The 21,512-nt window shown below is 44.0% G+C and overlaps 1 protein-coding gene across 1 annotated transcript; it reads left to right on the forward strand.

Moving 5' to 3' along the window:
* The first annotated feature begins 776 nt into the window (after nt 1–776).
* LOC148522710 (uncharacterized) lies at nt 777–20,643 on the forward strand. The gene is made up of 4 exons (XM_088473861.1): nt 777–897; nt 10,037–10,157; nt 11,848–12,037; nt 16,838–20,643. Exons 1-4 carry the CDS (start codon nt 804–806, stop codon nt 16,895–16,897), a joined length of 465 nt encoding a protein of 154 aa, XP_088329987.1. The 5' UTR covers nt 777–803; the 3' UTR covers nt 16,898–20,643.
* Nucleotides 20,644–21,512: the final 869 nt, after the last annotated feature.

The following is a 21,512-nucleotide window of genomic DNA, read 5'->3' on the forward strand; positions in this document are numbered from 1 at the left end:
AATCGCTATTCCCTCGCAGCACTACCCAAGGACGCCCACTTTACTTAGCATACATCCATACTGTTTAGCAAGACTGAGAAACCATTGATAAAACTGAGTACCATCGCAGCCTCACGTACACTTGCACAAGCTCTGACCTTACTCAGAAATTGCTAACAACCACGCACACTATGAGACCTCAGGCTGCATAGGCCATCACAGTGGATAATTTATGCACACCCATGTAACGCCGTTGAAACACACTGGCACGCCTGCGTTCTCTGACCACCCTCCCTTCACCAACCACAAACGGCACTTCCTATCAATCACTCTGTGATGGGTCTGCGTAGTCACTGCGATCGCAGTCCCAATCGCAATGGCTGGTTTGCGCACGCACATTGCGATGCATGCGCAAAATGCAACAATCGGCCGATTGCGTGCGTAATCTCTGTTGCATACATTAGTGAATCAGGCCCAGAGTGCAGATTGGTATGTCTGTGTAAAATTGACGCTATCAGCTTTTGCACACATTATTAAACAGAAAGGTATTTCCTGTACTAGTAACCAGTCAGTAAGGTGAGAAAGAGAATGTGGATGTGACATACAAAGCTGGGAATTTTCTGATGTAGTTTCATTTTCCATTATGAAAAAAAAAAAATTCCTTTCAATGATACTTTTTTTTATACCAAACTTTAATCACCTCTCACCCCTCCTCTGAGAAGGAGGAGTTGACAATCTAAAACTCCTGCTATATCTTGTGTGTACAGAACTGTGTCTGACAGAGTGATTCTTAGGCACACATTTGTAGTGGTCACTGCAGGAAGATGCACCCAGCCAGCTGCCTGCTCACCATATTACTACTTGTGGTCACATGTCTCTGTTCTGACGTCCTGTGCTCTGCGAATGATCGAACTGACTGTGAGTATCACATTGTCTTTCATAGATGGGAGCAGGGTGTAAATATGTTGAAAAATAAGATCTGTTTTTCTAGGTTGTTTGAGCTATTAATAAGCGTCATTCCAAAAACTGCGAATGCACCCAATTTTCATGGTGAGCACATGGATTTGCGGCCAAGATGGCGGCTTGTGCTTGGGGGGAAAAGGTCTGCATAGTCTAATAGAAGGAGTAGTAGTTTAGGTTCGCAAGTACAACTACAGTAATTTTGCACTAAAGTTTTGAGGGAGAGGATTATGTACACGAGGTACTGTAGCAGGGATGGAGAAGGTACATATTTATTTTTTATACGTCTTTTATATATAGCGCCTGCATATTCCATTACGCCTTAAAATAGGGAACAAAACACTAATAAAACAAGACAGGGTAATAACAGACATAAAAAAAAGGAAGAGGGCCCTGCTCTCAACCCTACAATCTATAAGGAAATTGGAATTTAATTCATGAGTGCTACATATTGCAAATTGATCTAGCCAGATTGCATAGGTTCCTAGTGGGCTACATGATCTGGTCACACAGCATTGTTGGTTTGGGGTCAGTGGGCTGTGTGAGTGTAGAAAGAGAACATGCACAGTATGGACTGAGGGCCTGATTCAGAATCAAACGCTCTGACCAGAGCGCTCGCTCTGAATCAGGGCCCTCCTCCATGAAAATGGAGCGGCCTCCTGGCCGCTCGTATAGCTGTTGGTGACCACCCACAGCATATGCGAGCGGCCAAAAAGATGGTCGCGATGGTCTTGACCATCGCGACCATCGGACTTGCGACGGAGACCCTGCGGTAGGGTCTCCCTGCGAGAAGACCTGGAGTGATTTTGGCTCTATCAGAGCCAAAATCACTCCCACTGACATCACTAGTGATGTCAGTGGGGCCAGCTTCAGACGGTAGGCGTTCCCACGGGAACGCCTCCGTCTGGCCGGCACGCCCACCAAATGGGGCGCGCTGTCAATCAACATCGACAGCACGCCCCCTTTGGTGCGAGACCCGGAGCGATGGAAAGCACCTCGCTCCCCGAGTGTCGCGCATGCGCACGACGGAGCTCCCTCCGTCGTGCGCATGCGCAGTGGGGAACATCGACCCACTTGCGAGCATACTGCCGCTCGCGAGTGGGTGTGAATGACCCCCTGTATACAGAGGAGCTAATTGGGTAGAATAGTCTATTGAGGTTATACTGGTGGTTTTGGGAATTGATAAGCTGCATGAAGAGGTGAATTTTCCTGGAATGCTTGAAGATTTGGAGACTAGAAGTCAGTTTGGTTGTGCATGGGAGGGCATTGCCCAGAGTGGGTGCAGCCCGAAAAAAACTCCTGTAACAGTGCGTGGAAGCAGGTAATGCGTGGGTGAGAAATGCTGATCTTGCGCAGTGCGGATTGGGTCGAGCTGTGATATATTTTGAGACAAGAGATGCATGTTGGTATATTAGTGTTGTTAATGGTCTTGTATATTAGCAAAAGTATTTTATATTGGATTTGGTAAGGTACAGGCAGCCAATGTAAGGACGGGATGCAGTCAGGATACCAGCAGGTGTTATCCCGCCCGCCGATATCCTGACACCCACATACTGACATGGGGCTAAAGATAGGCGTCAAAATCCCGACGCCTTTCATTAGCCCACTACTAAATCCCGACACCAGGCTTACCGAACGAATGTAATGGGAGTGGCTTAGTGTGTAGCCACAGGGGGGAAGGTTAGCTTTATGGACCCCCAGGGGGACTTAGGATTAGGCATCCCCACGGGAGGGTTAAGGTTAGGATCAGTGGCGTAAATTCATCCCAGACGCCCGGAGGAAAGTTATAAGTTGGTGCTGACACCCCCCCCCCCCCCCATCACAGCCGCTGATACTGTAATTTAGTAATTTGCATGCAAACATACTATAGGTAGACGATGACAGCAGCTGATGGTCTAACATGGAGCTCTCCACTAGTGTATGGTGGCTTCTCAGGTGCCAGAAAGGGGTGCCATGTATTGGGCGTCTGTAACGGTACACTCCGGGTACATTGTTACACAGCCCTAAGTGGGATGAATATGTTGTGGACAATGGAGGAGGTGCCCCTTCAGAGCTGGAGCCCAGCGGCAGGCGCCTCCATTTTCTCCCACAGTTCTGCCCCTGGTTAGGGTAGGGAAAGGGGAGGTTAGGGTTAGGCACCACTAAGGGGGGTTAGGGTTAGGCACCCCACCCAGAAGGGTTAGGTTTAGGGTGCGGGGAGGGGGGGTTATGTTTAGGCACTAATGGGGGGAGGTTAGGCACTAATGGGGTGAGGTTAGGGTTAGGCACCACTAAGGGAGGGTTAGGGGTGGGGAGGGTTAGAGTACTATACTTACCTCATTGCAGTCGGGATTCCGACCCGTCAGGCTGCTGCTGTCGGTATTTGATCCGGCGGCTAAACAGTTCATCACATACCGATTCCGTAAGGAGTAGGACGGAGCAGCAGCAGTAGAACGATTGAAAGGAAAATCAGTGTAGTCGCTGCATCCAAAATAAGTTGTAGGGTTGTAAGTCTGGTTAGTGGAAGACCAGTGAAGAGATTAATTAATGTAGGAGATAATTAATTCATTAATTAAAGTTTTTGCAGTATCTTGTGTGAGATATCAGCATATTCTGGGAATATTCTTACATATGTATAACAGGATTAGGAAACAGATTGGGGAACAAAGGACAGTTCGGAGTAGAGATGAGCGTTTTGGTTCTACCCGATTATGGGCCTGATTCAGACCCACTCGCGAGCGGCTGTCCGCTCGCAAGTGGGTCGATGTTATGGACTGAGCATGCGCACGACGGAGGGAGCTCCGTCGTGCGCATGCGCCAGACGCGACGAGCGAAGGAAAGTCCTTCGCTCGTTGTGTCCGATCAAAGGGGGCGTGCTGTCAATGTTGATTGACAGCACGCCCCCTTTGGTGGGCGTGCCGGGGGCGTGCCTCCCTGACGGGGGCGTTCCCACGGGAACGCCTCCCGTCAGAAGCCGGCCCACTGACATCACTAGTGATGTCAGTGGGAGTGATTTTGGCTCTGATAGAGCCAAAATCACTCCGGAGCTTGCGGTTGAAAACCTCAACCGCAGGCTCCGGCTCGCAATTTTGATGGTCGCGATGGTCTCGACCATCGCGGCCATCACAAAGCACGCTCGTATAGCCTGTGGGTGGTGACCCACAGCTATACGAGCGTCCAGGAGGACGCTCCATGAAAATGGAGCCCGGCCCTCATTCAGAGCGTGCGCTCTGCTCAGAGCGTACGGCTCTGAATGAGGGCCAATGTTCGGATCTGGAAAGCAGCAGGTGATTGGCTATCCATATCTCACATGGTTTGGATAGTCAATAAGATAAATCATAACTTGTGCTAATTTGGTGAAAACAACCGAGTAAAACCAAACCGCTCATCTCTAGTTCCGAGTCAAGGATGACACCTATGTAGCGGGCTTGTGTTTTCAACAGAGATAGAGATATCAGGAAGGTAACTTCGGTTGACTGGTGGGAATATTATTAGCTCCATTTTTGAAACATGATGTTTGAGGTGGTAAGAGGACATCCAAAAATAAAGGGCAGAAATACGGTCAGTGACACAGGCCAGCACAGATGGTGAGGGATTTGGAGAGGCATTTGGGTATCAGCTAAATAAAGATTATTATGAAATCCAAACAAATGTATTAGTTTTAAAAGAGACATGGTATAGATAGAGAAAAGCAGAGGACCTACAGTAGGACTAAGCGATGTGATAAGTAGGATGAGAACAAGATAGGACTATGTCCTGAAGACCTAGGGATTGTAGCATTTGTATGGTCCACAGTGTCAAATGCATTAGAGATCCAGGAGAATTAGAAGTGACTAGTGGCTTTTTGAATCAGCAGTGATCAAATCATTATAAAGTTTTTCCACCAAAAACCTGGGTCCAGTTCGGGACACTGAACACCGGTTTCAAACCGAGTCACAGCGGCTTGAACCCCATTTACATCTCTGGCTGGAGCCGGGATATTACCGGGGATTTCCTCTGCCAGCGCTTGGAGATTACATCATTTCTAAGTGCTGGGAAATGCGGCTCGGCCGATGCTGTGAATGGGACCCATGTCGAATGACCCAGGACACCCTTTTCTTCTGATCTTCATCCGGGTCTTACCAGCGTAAAACCCTGCTCGAGACCCGGGTAGGAATGCCGGGTCAGTCGACCCGGGATTTTTTCCTAGGAGCCTTTTCCACTGAGCCGTGACCCGGGTTTTAGCGACAGTGGAAAAGGGGAGTCACCAGTCAGTTCCATCTCAGTGGTGTGTTGGGAATGAAAACCTGGCTGAAGAGGATCAATACTACAGGGTGAGTATTGGGGAGATGAGGGGGTCCTCTTCTAGTCTGCAGACAGACTCGATGCAGTGAATAAATGCAATCATACACAACAATGACTGTACAAGAAAACATTTGAGTTATACCCCTTTTCCACTGCTGCAATAACTCAGGTTATTGCCAGGGGAATCAGTACGATTTACCGCCAGCCACAAATCCCGACAGCAGCAGCCCAACACAGGTGGAAATCCCGAATGTCGGAAGGTAAGTATAAACTAACCTATTCTACCCCATAACCCTAACCCTCCCTTAGGGGTGCCTAACCCTAATCCCCCCTCTAAGTGCCTAAACGTAACCCCCCCTTCCCCGCCGCAAAAACCTAAGTCCCCCCGGCGGGTGCCTAACCTCTCCCCGGGGGTGCCTAACTCTAACCCCCCCTTCCCCTAGCCTGACCCTAACCTCCCGGGGGGGTGCCTAACCCTAACCTCCCCCCAGGAGCCCTAAATCTAACCCTCCCCCGCGGCCGGCATCCCTTCGATCGTCCTGACTGCTTCCCTTGCCAGGTCTACCCGGATTGCAGCTCAGTGGGAAAAGGTCCCCGAAAAATAAGTGACCCGGGGAATCCAAACCAGGTAGCTACCAGGATCGGACCCTAGGATGGACCTGGGTAATGGTGCCGTGTAAACGGCGCAACCTGGGTTATCTGACCTGGGTCATGCCTAAAATGAGCTGATTTGTGATTGTGGAGCAGTCACCTCCCACTTTTTATGACCTCACGAGTTTAGCAGGGCAGACTCGGGTTCAGTGTGAACGGGTCTGACCTGGAATTAACCCAGACCTTGGTTGGAACCGTGTCCGAAAACCCAGGTTGGACCAGGGTTTTTGGAGGAAAAGGGGTATTAGAGGGCTTGGTAATGGTGTGGGAATTGTGATGTTTAACTGTTTTTTTTTTTAATTACCATTCTAATTAAACCCTCTGCTGCTCTAGGGCTTATGGTCAGCAATGCATATTTATATCACTTGCTTAGTGATATCAGCATTTGGTCATTTTATTTAATTCCACATTTGATTTGAAATTCAACTGCTTGCTATTTAGGATATATAGTTGAAGCCTTGCAGAATGCAAATTATATAAACTGGGTTATGGTATCTGTTGGTTGAAAGTGGAGTCAATGTGTATAATATATCACTCAGGAACTGTGTGTATGTAAGGTATAACATGATGTGCACATATTAAGCTTGTGTATATGTACAGTCCCCAACTGGAATGTCAGATACCATTGGTGATGCTAGTGGGGTGCGGACCGCACACGGGTGTCAGTGACAGGAGTCTGCACTGTAGCATTACTTGTAGCACTCGGCTCCTGTCACAGTGAGGGAGCCGGCACTGCACACAGAGTGGTCCCCGGGGGCAGTCCGCACCTCCGGGGACCCTCCGGAGAGACTCAAATGGCGGTCTCGGTCACAAGGCCACGCCTCCTTGCCGCAACTTCACTGCACAGATAACTGTATGGGCCGTCACTGTGTTTTGGGGATCAGGGCGCTGTGTTTGGTATGGGCTCCTGTCACTGTGACGTATATTAGGTTGTATATGCAGTTTATAATATGTATTACTGAGAGCTGTTATGGTTAGGCTGGCAATACTAGTATCTGAGTAGAGGAAATTTGCTAGGGCCGAAAAGAGTTCGTATTGAAAACGGGAAGGGACAGGGCTGTAAGTGGGAGGAGTATTGAGTAGAAAGGGGAGGAGTCAGTATTAATTCTTAAACCGCCCCCCCCCCCCCCGCAAAAGTAAAGTCTACTGTAGATCCATCACTGTCCCAAGGAAAAGGTGTTTTCTACTCCTGGGACTGCCAGGCCAGACTGCAGTTAGCAGAGAGAGCGATTCCAACGGCAGCCATATCCAGTGTTGTACTGGGACATGAAGGGCCCACCGGGGGAATACAGTGATAGGGGCCCATGCTTAAAGGGTGTGGTCATCCATCAAAGGGTGTGGTCATCCACCAGAGGGGGTATGGTTAGCCACCACAGATGCTTGGCTAACGAATGGGCAAACCTTGGTGTAGTTTCTATAGAAGAGAACCAAGCCCCAATGCAGATCAATGTTCCTGGTAACTGACCATCTAATAGAGTAACAATCTATAATTTGAGGTCTGGAACCTTTCACCTAGAGGAAGAGGTGGGCCCACAGGCAATGGGGCCCACCGGGGATTTCCCCTGTTCCCCTGTGGGCCAGTCCAACCCTGGCTATATCTGGCTTTTAATGGCTGCAGCCGATGCAGTCCCTAGCATCCTGAGCTGCTTCTCAATATGTTTTCATGTGCGAGCTCGCAATCCCTCATGTGCACATTACAGACTGGCAGACCCCACCCAGGTAATAGAAAATAGGAGCCGCCGCTGGTAAGGAGCAAACAAAAAAAGAACAATTTGCTCACAGAACAAGTCATGTTGCAATGCACGGAGTGCAAATGCATTTATTTTATTTTTATTTTTGCATGCAGGTTAAATACTAGCTGCTTTTGCATGCAGTAAACAAATACTGTGCAGATTTGATTTTACACAGAAATCAAAAATTAAGCTAGGACACACTCCTTGCCAAGCCTAAATTCCTCTGCACTTTTTAAATCTGCCCAACTGTGGTGGAACATTGTTTTACCAAGGCCCTACTGTATATGAATACAACAAAAGAAAATTGTTGTCATGGCTTGTGCATACAGTATATACAATCCATACACCCTGCATGTAAAACATACAATGTAATTTCCATGTACCTTTCATTTGTCTCTGTAAAGCGCTGCGGAATATGTGTGCGCTATATAAATAACTGGTAAGAATTTGTCAGGTTGTTGGGACAGTCCCAGTTTGAAAGCTTTGTACCTGTGTAGTTTTGTCCCTCCCATCCTTCTTTTTTTAGTAATAACCACTAGTATTTTTATTTAATTTTCACTTTATATATTTATTTAGTTTTTGCTTTTTCTGCCAATACAAATTACAAGACTATAATAGAGAAAAACATTATGCCCATATTCAGTGAAGTCATACAATTTAAATGCACTGCACATGTTATTTTCCTAAGTAATTGCACAAAGCGTCTCTGGAATTTGTTTACAAACTTGTCATCTAAGCATCCTAGTTACTGTAATACAAAAAACAAAATGTACCTGGTGCAAATCTTTTTTTGAAGGACTGTTTTAGTTAGGAAAACAGTAAATTAATAAATGATAAAAAGACCAATAATGTACAGAATAAAAATACAATAATAAAATTACAGGGATGAATATAGATGTTCTCTCTATATTCATCCCTGTATTTTTATATTTGTATTTTTATATTTGTATTTTTATTTTTATTCTTGTATTTTTATTCTTGCATTTTATATTACATTTTCATTTTCATATTTATTTGTATATTATTGGTATTTTTATCATTAATCATGCCTTTATGATGGGTGTACATTTTTAAGAAAAGTATTTGATTACGTATAAATGTGATTTTTTTTTATTGCATCATTTAAATGTTGATATTTCAATATATTATTTGTATTATGTTTGCTATTTTAAGATGTCTAATATATATATTTTTCAAATGTGTAATATATGTATTAGAAGTAACCGTATTTGTTATATTGTTATATTATATTATGATTGTGATATCCGCTATTATCTCTATACAGTGTTTCAAACGCTGACTAGTTAGAGTGTCTAATTATAAAACATCTCTGAAAGTAGAGGGATGATTAGTATATGAGCGTGCCCATGACTCACGCCAAACCAGCCTCCTGACGAAGTCGAGGACGAAACGCATTGCTGCGTGGTTTGGCATTGCTTTCCATTACTGATTGAGTGGCCGACAGAGTTCCCAGAGACGGTCGGGTGACACCTAGGCTTTTAAATCTCTGTTTTCATTACTTGCGGTGGTACTTGACCGCTCATTGTGGTACGCATATATATTGATTGAGCCCATGTTTGGCTGTCTGCATTATTAAATTTGCTACGGTTTAATGCACTAAATGTGCATTAATGTGGCGCCCCTTCTTTGTTGCTTTCAATTTCAGATAAATCATTACCCGCTTGGATCCGGGGTTCCACGAGGGGAAGACGCCGGCCAGTTTGGTTATTGATCCGTGGCCTGTGCTTATATCTGGTCCCTTAGAGACACAGATTTATTCTTTCAAAACAGTCCTTTCATCAACTGGACTTAAAAACTGTTTATTGTTTTTTTATTTGTTGATTGATTGATTTGCGCACTGAATTCAATTATTTATATATATATATATATATATAGGTACAGCTATACCCGGCACTCCTGTGATGTAAACGAATGCTCCGGTGCCATCCTGGGGTGAAGAACCCATGCACATGATACCAAACTAGGCGGCACTCAGGAGTCTGTGATGCAGTGTATGATAAATGTCCTTTATTCAGCCGACGTTTCGGGAGCTACCCCTGATGACGGGGTAGCTCCTGAAACGTCGGCTGAATAAAGGACTTTTATCATACACTGCATCACAGACTCCTGAGTGCCGCCTAGTTTGGTATCATATATATATATATATATATATATATATATATATATATATATATATATATATATATATGAAATGGGATCATCAAATGATGTATCAGTGTGTTTTCATCAACAAGTAGATCTTACCGAGCAACAACTGCTGCTTTGAGGCTCGTGTACATTTGGATGTAGATCAGTTGTATGACACGCCCCTCAGATGTAGCAGGGCGCGCCCACTTTACTGCCGTGCACCCAGATATTGCTTTCACAATCTCCATGAAATGCTGTTTCAAAAGTAGGTAAGAATGTATTGTATTGCTTTTATATTACAGACCGCAAGCCCCTTACAGTCCAGATAAAATGCTGCACAGCAGTGTCATCTGCAAAGCTTAAGTATCCAATAACAGAGTACAAGATCCAACATCAGGTTGAAAGTTGTGTTTATGCTGTAATGTAAGTATAAAACTGTTGGTATCACTAAGGTAACATTAGGATCTGTGTAAAGCTCCAGAGCAAGTACTAGTGTCTCCATAGTTATCATGAGATATATTTTATTTTGCACTTTTCAATTATATTTGTGGACAAGTGCAAGTAAAAGTTTCACTTCTAGAAATGTAATTTGGCACTTGGCATCCATGAAGAAAATCTCTGCTTATTTGGATAATACCTCTCAGAGGGGGGTATTTATTAAGGCTGGGAGAGAGATCAAATTGTAAAAAATAAATTACCAACCAATCAGCTCCTATCATTTTTTAAACACAAAATGTAAATTGGAAGCTGATTGGTTAGTACTTTTTCTCTCACAATTTTATCTCTCTCCCAGCTTTGATAAATACCCCCATAAAGTCCTCCAGGTTTGGGGTGACTGGTTTGGGTATAATAGCTCTACGCCCCATGGAGCCCTTCCCTCAGGCTTTTCAGTCCTCTTGCTTTAACTATAGGGCTTCTTTCTACTGTTATTTACTTAGAAAAGCTTTTGTACCCCTCTCCTCTACTGCATACTGGGGACCCGGATAAGACATCCTTCTTCCTACCATCCTCCTCCTCCCCTATTCTCCTTCTACTTACCTTTCCCTTCCCTGTATCTTTTCACACCATAATACATGAACAGTTCTGTTTCCTTCTACCCTTTGTGACATAGGTCATCCACATGAAACACTTGTCCGTGTCAGCTTGCACACGTTTGCGTTCCACATCGATTTGTGTATTTGATTCTGCGTACCAAAAGAAAAAAAAATACCTTTAAATAAACACGATAATAGAAAAAAAAAATCATGGGTATATTAACTCTAAAAATATCACCTCTTCCTTCCAGTTTATTAAAATGGCTAATATAGTATACTTTTTACTTAAACAATACTATGTTTGGGTAGAGGCATAACGCTGTATTAAATTCCTTAAATACAGTTTATCAAAATGTTTGTATTTTTTAGAAGATTATAGGGGTTTATGTACTAAGCTTTGGAGAGAAATAAAGTACCAGCCTATCAGCTCCTAACTGTCACTTTACAGGCTGTGTTTGAAAAGTGACAGTTAGGAGCTGATTGGTTGGGACTTTATCTCTCTCCACTTTATCTCTCCCCAAGGCTTAGTACATCTCCCCCTAAGGAGTTCATCTCCCGCCGTGTTAAGGACATTTACATCAACTTTCTGACATGACATGAAAGGTGCATTATTGCATGTGTCATATTTATATATGTTGATGGTTTTATCACATTGGTATTTATGCAGATAAAAATCAGGTCACTAAATGATGGGAAGAAGGCTCTGCCGTTACCTTGTGAAGCCATAACCTTTATTCCTTATTTAGTTCCTCTGCTGATATGAAACTTAATTTGGATTTTGTACGCAATGTAAGGAACATGAGGCCACATTCAGCAAGAACTGGAACAGCCCAGCTCCTCCCACTCGAAAGAGGCACCACCTCATTTCTGCCATCCCCATTCATTAAGTGCTATGTGACCCCTTCCAATGGATACAACATTAAATATGTGTAGTTTGAACAGGATCATGGGAAAGGAGCACTACTACTAGCCCAACTGTTCCATATAAATCCCCGGTCCTACTCATTAGTACACAATAATAGTCTAACATGGCATATGTTTCAATAGTCTCCTCTTCACATGGCCCCTTAATGTTTCAGATTCCGCACTGAGAACCGTGAATCGTATTGTTGTGACCCTGAAGCCAATTGGGTGATTAAAAAAGTTGCAAAGATGAGCAATGGGGAAGTCAAATTATCAGGAGGTAAAAAGCGTGGAAAGGGAGGAAGGGGAGGCAAGAAGCAGAAGAACAGAAACAATGAGAAAAGGAAATCTAAGCATGTAAAAGCTGTGAGTATTGGATAAACAAGTCAAATGAATAAACTTTGTTTCATACAAATGTGCATTAATTTTCACCCCCCAATCCGCCGGCACCCTAGTCTGACAGGAGCCTCACATCACTACTGAGCAGTACAAGGATCCTGCTCCTCCCTTCAGCCTCCCTGCTGGCCTCGCTTTTATTCCTTGCATCGTGCCACCCAGGGCCGGGTTTTACAACATTTTAAAACTACAGCTTTAGCAGTTCAGTCTTTCAGAATACTCCTTAATAGTCAGTCCTCTAGTGTTTTAGTTCCTCCATTGATTCAAGATCCCAAAAACAAACAACATTTCAAAAATACCAAACTGTGCAGAATAGTTTCACTCATTAGTAACCAGGAGCTAGCAGTCAGTGCTGGTACTTTATTGTCATATAAAGTATTTGAGGTAATACAAAATAGTGGTTGCTCAGATCAACTTAATACTGTAGCTGTTCACAGCTGATTGTAAAGGAAGAGGTTTACTCTAGACTAGAAAAAAATGTTCCCCCCAGCGCACCGCAAAAAATAATCCAGTAAAAAGACTTGAAGGCTACATAATAAAAGTATTCACTCAGGGTCATATAAGTATATGCGACATCATTAAAAATGAATTATGATAACATGTCCCAATATACGATAGTTATATAATATAAACAAAGTATTAATATGCGTCATTACATGGACTCTTTCAAGTTCTTGGAATTTTTGTTCTGAAATAAGCAATCAAATTGCCAGACAGATCATTATTTTTTTCTAATAGACAGGGGACAATTACTGGGAAAACCCCACAGTGGTCACTCTTGGGGAAGTCCCACAGTCACCACGATGCTTCTATATTTGAAATGAAATCTCCCATAGGTCAGAAGAACGGCTCTGAGACAATCTGATACATTTTAAATGAGGCAACATGGCAGTCTTAAGATTTAAAGAACGTTAGATACTGTGGGGCTGATGCTGACTTGAACGTACTTCTGTTTGCTGAGTATCTGTTGGGCATATCACACTGTACATGCTCTGGAACGGTGCGCACGCAAGTATAGATGGTACAGAGTAGGCATATCAGTCACATTTCCGCTTCCGACTTAGGAGGCATAACTGGGCTGTAATGGGGGGTTCTCATGTAGGCATAGTCCTGTGCTGGCATGAGTACACGCTTTTTTTCACTGTAAATGCAATGCGGGAGGAACGGTATCCCGTTTAATGGTCTACAATACAAAAAAATCGACACTCAGAAGGTCGGAATCAGAAGGTCGACACTTTTAGAATGTTGACAATGGAAAGGTTGACATCGTCATTAGACCGACCGTCATTGTGTAGACAGGCATTTAGGTAGACAGAGTTAAATGGGCGATACAATCAAAATGTCGACATTTAATATGTCAGCGCTAAAATGTTGTCACATGGTTTTTTTATGATTTTTAGGGTTAGGGTAAGGTGTAGGGTTAGGCTAAAATAGCAAAAAAAAAATGTGTTGACTTTTTATTGTCAACATGTTAAATGTCGACCTTTTGGCTGTGTAGATATTTTCGCTGTCGACATTCATAACAATTCGACCTTCTGGGGTCAACCTTCTGAAAGTTGACCTATATACTGCCGACCTTTTGAACCACACCCGGAAGGAACACACGGGCGATTTACATCTAGCTCTGCATCAGACCCAGTGTGTCTCTGGCTCACATTCTTATTTGGCCATACTATAGTTCAATTAATAATGCAACTTTGTTTTATGAAGATTTATGAGGTTTTTTTTTACTAAATTTAGGCAACTTTAAAGCACCATTAGGTAACAGACAGAAAAAATGTAGGGACAACGTAACATGCAACATGGATGACATGCTGAGCAGGAGACTCTTGTGAACACCATCTAGGTGTATAACAGTGTGTACATGACATGTTAACTACATTTTGTTTTTTTTAAACTTGCTTTTTTTTGGTTGTTGTTTTATTTAAAAATTTTAATTACTAGCAATTTTTAAAGCCCAGATAAATTATTGTAAGGTGGATATTGATAATTGTATTTTGCAGGCAGAATAAGATGCATTTTACTATGCTGTTGAATACTGAAATATAGGGACATATCCAAAATGAAATAATCCATTGATAAATCTTACAAACTGTCCTTGGACATTAGAGACAGTTGGCAACTATGAGGTATAAATTAACCTAATCCATAGTAGCCAATCAAATATTTTGTTCCATTGTCTACTTGTCCATTGTCTAATTATTAGGTGATTCAGGTCTGCCATCAGCAGGGCTGGCAACAAAAATCTTTAGGCCTGGCACAGTCATGTTTTTGGAGCCCCCTATCCTCTCCTAGTAGGTACATGCAGGTTGGCTAATCCCCAACTGTGTCTCTCAGCCTTATTCCCCCGTGTCTCTCCAGCCTCATCCACGCCTGTGTTGCACAAGCCTCATTCCCCTATGTCTCTCCAGCCTCATCACCCTGTGTCTCTCCAACTCCAGCCATCCACTCATCTCCCCTATGTCTCTTAGCTCCATTATACCCCCACAATTCTCTCAGCTTCATCCCCCCACCATGTGTCTTTCAGATTCATTTCCCAGATCCTGTGTCTCTCAAATTCATTCCCCAAACCCTGTGTGTCTCAGCTTCATTTCCCAGCCCCTATGTTTCAGCTTCTTTCTCCAGTTCCTATGTCTCTTGGCCTCACCACAGCCCCTGTGTCACTTAGCCTCACCCAGCCCATGTCTTTCAGCATTGCCACAGCCTATGTCTCATAGCCTCACTCTAGCCCCTTTGTCTCTCAGCCTCACTCTAGCCCCTTTGTCTCTCAGCCTCACTCTAGCCCCTTTGTCTCTCAGCCTCACTCTAGCCCCTTTGTCTCTCAGCCTCACTCTAGCCCCTTTGTCTCTCAGCCTCACTCTAGCCCCTTTGTCTCTCAGCCTCACTCTAGCCCCTTTGTCTCTCAGCCTCACTCTAGCCCCTTTGTCTCTCAGCCTCACTCTAGCCCCTTTGTCTCTCAGCCTCACTCTAGCCCCTTTGTCTCTCAGCCTCACTCTAGCCCCTTTGTCTCTCAGCCTCACTCTAGCCCCTTTGTCTCTCAGCCTCACTCTAGCCCCTTTGTCTCTCAGCCTCACTCTAGCCCCTTTGTCTCTCAGCCTCACTCTAGCCCCTTTGTCTCTCAGCCTCACTCTAGCCCCTTTGTCTCTCAGCCTCACTCTAGCCCCTTTGTCTCTCAGCCTCACTCTAGCCCCTATGTCTCACAGCCTCATCACAGTCCCTGTCAATCATAGCACTGTGTCTCTAGCTTCAACCCCCCCCATCACCACCCGACCCGTGTCACTCCAACCTAGCCAACACTTGCCTGCTGCCTGTTGTTCCCCTTCCCTTGTGGCTTGGGCCCATTTCCTCGGTGATCCAGAATCACAATGTCATGATATCACATTCGCCATGCTGCCGGCCACCCTCTCTCTGCCTGTGGCTGTGCTTTGCTGAATATAGCAACAGCAGAGGCAAGGGGGCTCCTGAGATTCCTGAGGGGCCAGGGCAAGTGTCCCTTGTATACCCCCCTGTCACGAGGCCTGGCCACTAGGCACAAATCATTTATTAGACATATTAGTATATACATTTTATATATATATATAGAAAAGTCAAATGTAAATGGCGGCACTCACGGGTCTTGTAGAAAGAAAAGTGTCACACTGACAACTGTGTCAATTCTTGTCCGTCGTTTCAGTCAATACAGACTTTTATCAAAGTCTCTGACGAAACGCGTTAGGGGGGTTTCATGACGTGTCTACCCCCTGGCGTCCCTAGTGCTGCATCCGGACTGGAGTGATCTGACTCAAGACAGCTTCTATCGGTGGCTGAATTACGAGTGTCTGAATCCGACTGAGGAGAGCGGTAGCGTTGCATGTCTTATGGGGTCTGTTTGAACCATGTGGTAACCAGCCCACCCCACCCCATTTTACTATAGGTATAAGCAATGACATATAGTACATGATGTATGCTGAATACCATTTTATGCAATAAATATGTTCAATGCACTATAGACTATATATATATATATATATATTTATATAGATTATATTTATATATATATATATATATATATATATATATATATGACTATACATATATACACACACAGTATATAGTCCAGGAGGGCACTCTATTTATACATACTACCAAGGCTATTGCACAGATGTCACAAGTAAAACATGAGGGCAGTGAGGTTTTGGTCTTATATTGCAGAACCTTTCTCAAAACTCTCACCAGGAACAACTTTCCATAACTAGCACATGGACCAAATGAGTCACAGTGCTGGCCGACTGCCTTCACGTGTTCCTTGTGACTTCTGTGCAATACACTTGGTGTTATATAATAAAAAGTTTTTGAACTTTTAAGCTGCCCTCTTTTTCTGCTACCAAATATTGTGTATGTACATTGATTTATATACAACATATAGAGGAAGCACCTGTGAGTTGAAAATGATTTATAATTTTTTAATTATATAAAATTTCTGGTTTGCTTTAAATATGAAAGACCTAAAGGTGCTTTGTCTCTTATTGTACAAGAAAACAAGCGCGCCTTAACATGTCTGAGCAAATAGCTATCAACTTTGGCCTGAAACTACGAAACTACTTAAGTCATGTGAGGGTCTCATGATTGGAAGTGTTTGGAAACTGACGTGTACCCACAGCTGAATGATGTAACCACAAGACATAGAGCTTTCATTTCCAGGAAATAAGATCTCATAACAGATCATAATCAATGTGTCTTTAGAACATAACACATCAAACATGCTTTCACACCTTTTTTTCTCTCTTCTAGCCTGTGACACCTCTCTGGTTGCCGTCCACAGCAGCAGCAATTGCCCCTACATTAAGATAAGGAAGTGACACAGAATCTTCTGAATAATACAGCAGCCGGACAGTGTTACTATCTGGCTTTAGACAGTTCGACTTCCTCCTGATATTCAGAAGATCTTCCTTTTTAATTTATGTTCTTGCTTTCATTAAATATTATATGTTTGTTCTTTTTTGTTTATTCACTGGTTGAATTTTATTATTGGGATAAGTAAGAAATATTAACTGTAACAATGCAGATGAATTAAACCTTTTAAAAAGGATAACTGGAGAAGTTGCCAGTAGCAACCAATTAGCAGGGCCATTTATTTATTTATTTATTAACAGTTTCTTATATAGCGCAGCATATTCCGTTGCGCTTTACCATTGTAAGCATTAATAGAACAAAACTGGATAATAACAGACAGATATATAGGTAGGAAGGCCCTGCTCGCAAGCTTACAATCTATAGGGCCATAACTAGGGAGGTGCTTCTGGTGCCAACGCACAGTGCGCAGGGCTCTGTGGGTGTCACCGTCGCTGTCCCATGTCCCTCACTCCTGGAACGGCACCCTGCAGCCAATATCGCTGCGTGCATAAATTAGCCACTGCTGTTGCATACACAGCTTTCTGGGAGCAGCAGGAGGGGACCATGTAGGCATGTATGGCTACAAGCAGGCACTTTGCCATGTGTACAGCTGCCTGGAGTGTCTTCAGGTAGCTGTACTTCAAAATGCTGGTGGCCCCACCTCCCATGTGCAAATGGGGCAGGGCTGGTACAGGTCGCTGTTAAGCCCTGTTACGATCCTGCCAATCAGTTTCGAGCTATAATTTATCTTGTACATTCTATAAAAGAATAGCTACTATAGGCAACTTCTCCACCTGTCTACTTTGAGGTTTGATACATCTCCCCATTGTGCGGTAGACTGATGTTTATTAATGCGTGGAAAATGAGTCATCTCTTGTATTTTCATTGAAATGATACAGAATTCTTAAAAAATACATGGAAGGGGGAGCAAAAACTTCTTTACAATGTAAATATTCTGATTAAATTACTGTATTTTGACAGTGTTATAGAATTGGGGGTCATCATTGGTAGCTGTTAAAAGGCGTGATCAAGCAATGGGGATTATTGCATCACTAGTAATTGCATTTAAATACTTAGCCCTGGTCAGTTGATCTGGTCAGTTGCTCAGTAATGGAGGGACACATCTACCTGCATGCATTAACATAGCAAGTCTGTTCCTGTTCTGGTGCTTGTATGATACATATATTTACTTGCTTTGGCTATCTGCAGAGGGTTCAGAGCAGTATCTCAAGGGTGTGGTATATGTTGTCCACATTCTTCATGTCAACATTTATTATGGATGTCGACATTTTGACTACATCCCTTAGCTCAAGGCTGTCCCCAAGGAAACCTATGTCTCTCAGTGACATCATTGTCCGGTGTTCCTGATTTAAAAAGCCTCCTATAACTGAAGAATAAGCCACTTTGATGTAGCACCAAGTAGGTGTGGTATATTGTAGTCACAGCCAGGAACACTGGGTGATAATGCAGTTGGAACCACAGTCATCCCCCCCCCCCCTCCATAGTAACAAAAGTGGTTTAATGATAATTTGCTATTATTTAATTTTTTTATTTTATTTTAATCATTTTTTTCCTGTACGATAATGTAATGTGGCAGGGAAGACTGCCACAGTGACAAGTGTTATTTATCTCATATATAGACGGTTACTTTTATGAAATATAATGCAAATCAGAAAATAATGAAAACTCTTTTCTTGACAGCAGTATGTATAAGACATTTAGGGGTCTATTCGTGATCGGGGGGCCGTATCACCGGAGCAATTCAGCATTCCTCCTGTGGGGGGACAGCTGCTCCATAGAGCAGCTGTCCCCGCGATTAGTAACACTGCTTCTTCTGCAGCAGCGTTACTTACCTGTCCCCATTGCCGGCTTCTGCTCATGCGTGACCTGAGATCAACCATGTGCAAAGCCATTGGGGAGGTGGAGAGGAGGAGGTGGAAGGATCACCTCGGATCCTTCTTCTCAACTCCTTATCATAGGAAGGAGCGGGGCTGCGAGAACAAGCACCATCTGAAGGCAAACGCCGAAAAACGTTACATTTTTGGAGTTCGCTGAATATCAGGTGGTCCTATCGGATAAACGTTTCCGCGTGTGTAAGGGGCCATTAACGGATGATGTATGGATCACTTATTCATACATGTTTGACAAATATTTGATTCATACTGAATACAGCTAAAGTCACATGGGGTGATTTTTAGTCAATGTGATAGACTCTCATGCAATTAATCATTAGGAAAACACAATGTGGTTTAACTCATTAGGTTAAACTCTGAAAGGAAAAAAAAACGTAACTGTGTTGAATATAAATGAACATTTCCTGCTCGTTATACAGGACTCTATGGCATCTCCTCCATGGAGGAAAATTGGACTGGTCATCCCATTATACTCCATGGAGATTCAGGTGATCATCATACTATACAAGTGTTTGCAGAACATTTAGGAAACAAAACAAGCCATCTCTGTTACGATCTTAGGGTCTGATTCAGCAGTGTACGCAATTGCGATTATGGTGGCGGATCGATCGATTGTTAAACACTGCGCATGCATATATACTGCACTGTGGGCCTAATTCAGACCTGCTTGCAAGCGGATCAATGTTGGGGCAGTGTGCATGCGCACGACGGAGGAGGCACCATTGTGCGCATGCACGAGACCCGGATAACGACGGGTAAGCCGTCGCTCCGGGTCTCGCTACAAAGGGGGGCGTGCTGTTGATGGTGAGTGACAGCACGCCCCGTTTGGTGGGCGTGCCAGGGGCGTTGCTGTCCAGACGGAGGCGTTCCCATGGGAACGTCTACCGCCTGGGGCCGGCCCCACTGACATCACAAGTGATGTCAGTGGGAGTGCTCTCGGCTCTGATAGAGCCGAAAGCACTCCAGGGTTTGCGGCCACGAGACCCTACCACAAGGGTCTAGTCGCAAGCCCGATGGTCGCGATGGCCTTGACCATCGCGACCATCTTTTTGGCTGCTCGCTATAGCTGTGGGTGGTCACCCACAGCTATGCGAGCGGCCTGGAGGCCGCTCTAAAAAAAGAGGACGACCCTGATTCAGAGCGAGCGCTCTGTCAGAGCGTCCGGCTCTGAATCAGGGCCTCTGATCGCACTGCGATGACAGACTCACTGAGGAATCCATCACAGAGTGAGTGACAGGCTGTCAGCGTTTGGAGGTGGTGACGGGGGAGTGTTTGGATAAACGCAGGCGTGTCTGTCCGTATGATCGCCGCTTCATGGGCGTGCATAAATTAGCCATTGCATGCACAGCTTGAGTACTCACTGCGTGTGACGAGACTTGCAGTTTCTGCAGCTGATCAGACCTGGTGTAAATGTTGCGTGATGGGCCAATGTGCGTCGATGGTAACAAGGAATGCGAGGTTATGCGAAAGCAGCAGTGGGTGTCGCTATGCCGGATGAGCTATGGCGGGCATTAGCATACATTCCCAGCTGCATTCCGTGCAAATTCACAGCTGCGTACGCAATAGCGAGCTTTACTGAATCAGGCCCTTAGTATTTTGACATTGCAAGAAATCACTTATGTGGATCTTATATCAATCTTGAACCTCTGCTTTTGCTGTTAGCGAGCTGCCATGATGATCTAAATCAAAGTATGCAGAGCTAGTAAGCTGGAAATGTTAGTATGCTAAAGGCAAAGTCGATCTTATAATGATATAAATGCTTTTTTTTATTGCTCTTTGTTTTAAATATGAAGGAAGTAAAAAAATATCATCACTATGTAGCGTTTGTATTATTATTTAACTGATCATTATCATTTATTACTTCGGCTTCACAGTGCCATACAAAGGGGTAACACATACAGCACAGTGCACAATTATAAAGTGGTGCAGACAAGAACATAACTTTATATATATATATATATATACTGTATATACATAATTACTGTACATAATATCAGTGCTCAGATTACAAACTGACGTGGAGGGTACATAGAAGAGGGGGTCCTGCTTCAATCTAGAGGGGCTATGAGTGGATAAAGAGGGTGAAGGGATCAGTGTTGAGGAGGGCAGAACCTGGGGATTAAGAGGAAGTAGTAGCAGTGCACAACTAGAAGTTAGCGAGTCCCATAGCAACATTTTGAAGGGGCTCCCAATCAGGGGGGTTGGAACGATTTTATGTTGGGGGGGCATTATATAATTTCATTTTGGCTGGATGCCAGCAGTCAGAATATCAGAGCCGGAATCCCGACCACTGACATCCTGACGATAAATATTAGGATTAGGGTTAAGATTAGGGTTAGGCACTAGGGGGAGAGTTAGGGTTAGGCTGCGGGGGGTAATCGTTAGGCTGCAGGGGGGGGGGAATAGGAGTTAGGCTGCAGGAAAGGTGGGTTAGGGTTAGGAAACTTACCTAATTATGTTGGGATTCTGTCAGGATGCTGCTGTTAGTATTCTGGCCGCCGACATCACGACCTCTGGGATCCCAAACCCAACCCTGTGAGAGCACATTTGTAGTTGACATTATGCCATATTGTAGTGCACATATTCACATTTTCCACACAGTGCCAACAATTCACATTGTGCCACATTGTAGTGCTTCAGTACACAATATGCCACACAGT

The sequence above is a fragment of the Taudactylus pleione genome, unplaced genomic scaffold (assembly GCF_031769625.1).
Source record: "Taudactylus pleione unplaced genomic scaffold, aTauple2 ptg000142l, whole genome shotgun sequence".
Taxonomy (NCBI): Eukaryota; Metazoa; Chordata; class Amphibia; order Anura; family Myobatrachidae; genus Taudactylus; species Taudactylus pleione.